Below are 6,000 nucleotides of genomic sequence, written 5' to 3'. Positions count from 1 at the left end.
TATAAATATATCTATTTACAACAGACTCCAGTCACCGGCATATAAACAAATATAGCTTCAAGTAGTCCTTGACAGTTATTATCATTATCATTATCATTATCATTATCATTATTATTATTATTATTAATACTGATGGGCTCAAAAAAAAAAAAAAGAAAATAAGAAAAAAAAGGGGGCAGGTGGTTAGGTCATGTTAAAAAAGTGGGGGGGAAGGTGATTCTTTTTGGCAGATTTTGACACTGCTCCATGCACTCGGCGGTGGTGGGGGCCAGGTGGTCAACACGGAGGGCCGGAGCAGAGCTGGCGGTGGTGATCCCATGCAATGCTCCCAGATGCTCCAAGGGGAAGGCTGCAGGAGCTGGCTGGTGCCCCTCCATCCCCAGGCCAAACCCCTCCCCAGCCCAAGGGACTCAGTCCCATCATCCCCCAACCTGTCTCAAACCATTAAGGCTACCATCAAAACTGTCCCCCACCAGCCTTGTGCAGTTGTGAATGCCCCCTCCTGGTGGCACCGGGTACTGGCGGCGCTCCCTGGCCCCCGGCACCTCACACCATGAACTCGTTGCTCCCCAGGAGGACGAGGGGTTGGGTGGCGGTGCAGTCGGCCTCGGGGTTCTTCTTGCGGGGTCCTCCCCCTGTCCCCCCATCTGGGGGCTCTTTGGTTTTGGAGGGGGGAGTTTTGATGCTCTTCAGTTTCTGTTTGCCCTTCTCTGGGTTGAAGGTCCCACGGGTGGTGAACTGAGGCCGGTCCTCAGGGTACCGCAGAGGTCCCGAGAAGCCCTCGGGGCTGGCGCAGCTCTCCGGGGGCTCGCTGGAGCCCCCCGCTCGGTAGAAAGGCGACTTGGAGTACATCTGGAAGCGCTTCCGGGGCAGGTGGGGCAAGCAGGAGGTGGACGACTGGGAGGAGGTGGGGGAGGAGATGGAGGTGTCAGCTGGGTCTGCCGGGTCAGGCCGCGGCCTGGGATGCCTTCGCAGGCGGCTGGGCCCCTCCACCTTGGCGGGGCGCAGGGAGGTAAGTGCTACACTTCTCTCTGCATTGGGAGAAAGACCATCAGAGGATTAACACCCTGCTACTACCCAGCATCAAGTCAAAGAGACACAGTTTTGGTTGGAGAAGACCTTTAGGTCACCAAGTCCAACCACTACCTTGGCAATGTCCAGCCCACCACCCCAGCCAGCATCCTGGTGCTCTCCCTGGGCACATGGGACGTGAAGCCAGGATGACATTGCCAGGGGGGCTTCACCAAGGATGATGTGGCTGTGCTGGAGGAGCCCCCACCTCCCCACTAAACCCCGGTGTGGGAATGCCAGCTACAAGCGGTGTGAGCAATCTGGCAGTGCAGGCCTAGAGCCCGACATGGTGGTAGGCCATGCTCAGCATAAGTGCAGAGCCAGCTAGCAGTGTACCAAACAGTGCTGTGCCTGCAGCACTGTAACTAAAACAAGATGCTGGTAGCTAGAAACATAGTGAGTTATCTCGGGACAACAGGACATGCACCTGCATCAACAACCCTCGTGTGTCATCAGTAGTTGGACCAATAATCTACCATAGTGTGATGTGTGGTCACTCATAGGGAACCAATGAGTCCATGCCAACGAGGCACACCAAGGTTATATAAATTGTAGCAGTTTCCTTGCTACGTACTTCTTTTCCTGCCTGTCCTGTCTCCTTTCCTTCCATGCTTTACTGTGCCATGCTTTCACCATAGGCCTGAGCCATAGGTCTGCAATGCTGGAACAATAAGGGATCAGTACTGATCATATTGGTCAGCCGTATTGATCCCAAGAACCTCCGTCATTGCCAAATCTGGCCAAACCCCGGGTGCTACCACCCACCTCCCACACCTTTTAACCCTTATTCCTCCTCCTTACACCCAGTTCAATTAGTGGCTTTGAAGTTCCTGTGGGCAGGAGATCCTCGATTAAAGCCCCTGCAGGCTACTGGAAAACCTGAGCAAGCTCCTCTGGTTGAAGATGTCCTTGATCACCGCAGGGAGGCTAGACTAGACAACCTCTGGAGGTCCTTTCCACCCCAATCCATTCCATGGTAGACCCAAGAGCTGGATTTACCTGAGCGATCTGAGATGGCTCCTTCAGAGTCAAAGTTTAGATTCTCAGAGCTGTCAGCGGTGCCAATGGAGGCTTCAGACTCAAGGGTTTCATCGTCAGAGGCGCGGGGCTCCAGCGTCAGCATCTCAAATGTCAGCTCCTCCCTGCCAAGACCAACCCAAGCCCATTGACCCAACAGGTCCAAAGTAGAGGCAAGGAGAAGGGATGACCAACCCAAGCCCATTGACCCAACAGGACCAAAGCGGAGGGCAGAAGTGATTGCACACATGCCAAGAGCTCCTGGAGGTATGGAGTCCCCCAGGTCCCCTTACAAGAGGCACATCAACTGTGTGACCGCAAGTAACACCTACAGATAGTCCAGAGCAGGGGGCCATGGCTTGAGCCCTCGGCCAGACTCACTTTTCCTTCTGCAGGCTTTCAATCTGCTCTGTCAGCACCTTCTCCTCCTGCTGCATGGCCACTTGCTGCTGCTCCGTCACTTCCATCTCCATGGCGTCCTCACTGCTCATGGTCTCCTCAGGGACATCTGTCACCGAGGGCAAGCGCACGGCCACAGGAGATGTGGGGCTGGGGTAGGCGCCGCGCCGCATGCGTCCTTTGCCCTGGGGAGAGACAACAGCGTCACCACCATCAGCCAAAGTGCTTCTGCAGCCACCTCAGATGCCAGCTGCACTGCTCTCTCCCAAAGAGCTATGAAGACGGCCCTGGCCATCAGGCCTCAGTGAACCACCAGTGGTCGCACCCAGGATGCTCCGAAACCTCACCCCAGGCAGGGAGAGGTACCAGTAGGACTCAACACATTCAAGGGAGTGAGGATGGAGGTAGTGAGGGCGGAGATGGTGAGGATTGCACCACTGGAGCAGTTACCAGCTGATGGACCCAGTGCAACTTGGACTTCCAAGCAAGCCCAGCTGGCAGCAGGAGGAGTTTCTGCAAATCCCAGAGCTCATGAGATGGGAAGTCTGACCTGCCAAGGGGCCGTGTTGACCGTGGGTGGCAACATCACCAGGGCTTTGATTTCATGGCACTTGGCTCCTACTTTATTGTCAGATACACACCTGATCTAGTGTGAGGTGTCCCTGCCCATGGCAGGGGGGTCGGAACTGGATGATCCTTGAGGCCCCTTCCACCCCTGACAATTCTGTGATTCCCTTCCCTCACACACCTCGGAACTTCCGGAGCATCACAAGGGTCTTCCCTGACTCCTTTGGCAAATGATAACTCAGACTCTATCCATGCTCTGATCTCAAGCACAGGAGATCCAAGACCACCTCCAACGGTCTACGGTAAGCCAATAAATGTTAATTACGAGGAGATCGAACGCAGCTCTGAAGAACCATCTAGTTTTAACATCAAAACTGATGACAAAAAAAAGGGCTTAGATTGGGATGGAAACTGTGGAGGAAGACTTTTAATCTTCTGAGGACCAGCTCTGCTCCACAGAGTGGAAAATAAGATGGATTTGGGGTTATGAGGGACACCTTTTCTCTTAACCCTTATCATCACCAGACCCCGGTAGTCTTCTAAATTCGAGAACCTGAACCCATGAGGACTTAGGAGATGTCAGCCAGCCTGAGCTGTGTCCATCACCCAGCATTTGGGGGGGTTGGACTAGATGATCTTTCAAGGCCCCTTCCAACCCCTAACATTCTTTGTGTGATTCTGTGCTAAACCTGCATCTCTTTGTGGTTGAAGAGCTTGTTCTCAGTGTAGGACAATTTAAACCCTGCAGTGGAGACATCCCTGAGTCTTCCTGATAACCCACATGCCCAGAGCAGGTTTGCAGGGTAAAAGACCCTCCCTTTTTATCTTTAAAACTCAAATTTGCCCCTTTCATCTTTCAATGTCACATCTCAGAGGCCTCTTTCGGGCAGCAAAGCTGCTTCCACTCCCTGGTGTTCTTCTGATGCCACCTTCTCACGTGGGCTGCTGAGCTGAAGCACAGCTACCTGAATCCTATTAGTCAAAAGCCCTCAGATCCCAAAGATCCCACCAGCTCGTGGACTTAAGCCTCTGTGAAGTGGCTTGCTTGCAGAACAGCATCCAGGGAGCAGAGCTCAAATTCTGCTCTTTTAAACCTCCTGACCCTCACAGGTTTTGAAGGACAAGGAGAAACAGCATGGGTTGAACCCAGGATGAAGGGAAACAGCCCCAGCAGCATCTCCAGCTGCTTTCCTTGCCCATTGTGGTCTCACCACAGGAGCTCAAACACAATCCAGGATGGAGTTGTGGAATACAGGAGCTGTTGAAGCCCTCCCAGTTCAAACCTGGGTGTCCTGAATTTGTGTTGGTGCTCCTCCTTCAAGAAGGTGAAGGAGACCTTTGGATGCCTCATGATCTCTGAGGCATCTGAGCTAGGGGTTTCATCCACCATCTCTAAGACACACAAGTGCTGCTGAAGCAAATCAATGCTGAAACAAATCCAGAGAGAGCAGAAGTTGGGGTGGGAAGGGACAGGACAAGGCAAGCAAAGCAAAGCAGAGGAAGGCACAGGATGGAGAAAGAAATTAAAGGAGGAAAAGAAGGGTGGGGAAAAGGGAGGGGAGAGCAACCTGCCAAGGAGCTGCCTGCAGGGATGGTTGAGCGTCAGCCACCCCTCACTCTTGCTGCCTGGGGTGGGACAACCTGCAAGAGAAGGGGTAGCCCTGGGGGGAGCAGCAGCTGCTGGGGGGGCAGCAGCCACTGGGGGGCGGGGGCTGGCAGGGTGAGGGGCAATGGGCGGCAGACGGGGCTGGAATGAGCAGTGGTGACACACACAACGGAGACGCGGCAGCGGCGGTGGTGGCACGCTGGGGTCATACATACCGGGATTGAGCTGCGGGTTATGCTCATAAATCTAACTGCAATTAGTACAGGCTTCTGGATTAGAGAGGAGATGAAAAGGAAAGCAGAAGGTTAGAGTGCACATGCTGCCACCCTCCAAGAAAACCCCAATTTTGTTTGGTTTTTAGGGTGGCTTTGGTTTTAGTTTTTGTTAATCAGGATGAACAAAGCAGCTCTGCAGCATCAGCCCCACAAACCTCAGGCAGGCTCTGCTTGGATTTCATCCTCCCAGAAAAAAAGCAGGAGGGAAGTGTGCTTGAGGAGCACAGCAGGTAGGCCCAAGTACAAGGGCTGCTTGGCTCCTCTGCTCAAGGCTGGGGTGACTGCACCGCGTCGTGACCCTCTCCCACAGCCCAACAAGCCAAGCACAGCGTGTGGCCTGCCAGCCCCCTGGCAAGCATGGAAGCTCAATGAGATGGGTTTGAGGCTCCCAAAGAGGCAGTGAGGGAGCAGGGAGAGCCTTTGTGGAGATAATTTTGGGTTCAGATAATGTGACTGAGCACAAAACAGGATGGTCTGGGTCTCCAGTGGGACAAAGTCAAGCCAGCCCTTGAAAAGCTTGACTCAAGCCAGGACCAAAGAAGCTCAGATGAAGGTGGAACTGTTGATCAGGAGCATCTGAGCTGGAGTGAATACATGTCTACAGACCATTCCCACCGCCTGCTGCTTTGGTGTGACTCCCAGGAGCCACTGCAGGGTGGAGGGGCCCTGTCCTGCAGGAAAGGGTGCAGGAGATTGCAAGGGGTAGGGGAGGCTGGGATAAGCAAAGGAAGATAAAGGAGGGTTGCTTCAGGGGCAAGGAGAGGAGAGGAGGAGACAGCAAGGGTGCTGGCAGCTCACCATGGATCGGCGGATCAAGGAGAGGCGACTCCTGGCTTTGTTCTCCGCAAACTCCAGGCTGCTGATGTCCTTCAGACGAGCCTTGTACTTGTTCATCTGCTCAAGGACGATCAGCTCTACACAGCTAAGGGGGCAGAAAAACCCAAAAGGGGACAGAATGGGAGGAGGAAATTATGTGATTGGAGCTTCCTCTCTTATTGCCTGAAGATCTGCCCTGGTGGAAAGGCAGGGAGGGAGAAAGCCTCTGCTAGAATCAGCAGGGGAGTG

General features: G+C 53.9%; 1 protein-coding gene across 1 annotated transcript in view; it reads right to left on the bottom strand.

Annotated features, from left to right (window-relative positions):
- Positions 1-308: 308 nt before the first annotated feature.
- MYO9A (myosin IXA) overlaps positions 309-6,000 on the bottom strand; it is a 221,133-nt gene continuing 215,441 nt past the window's right edge. Inside the window, exons 39-42 of the mRNA XM_054169279.1 lie at positions 5,734-5,857; positions 2,470-2,672; positions 2,071-2,213; positions 309-1,031 (exon numbers count right to left, since the gene is read on the bottom strand). Coding sequence (XP_054025254.1) covers positions 547-1,031; positions 2,071-2,213; positions 2,470-2,672; positions 5,734-5,857 — 955 coding nt within the window. The 3' untranslated portion in view covers positions 309-546. The remainder of the gene's footprint in view (positions 1,032-2,070; positions 2,214-2,469; positions 2,673-5,733; positions 5,858-6,000) is intronic.

The sequence above is a fragment of the Dryobates pubescens genome, chromosome 17 (genome assembly GCF_014839835.1).
Source record: "Dryobates pubescens isolate bDryPub1 chromosome 17, bDryPub1.pri, whole genome shotgun sequence".
Lineage (NCBI taxonomy): Eukaryota > Metazoa > Chordata > Aves > Piciformes > Picidae > Dryobates > Dryobates pubescens.
This window is presented reverse-complemented; position numbering and strand designations above follow the sequence as displayed.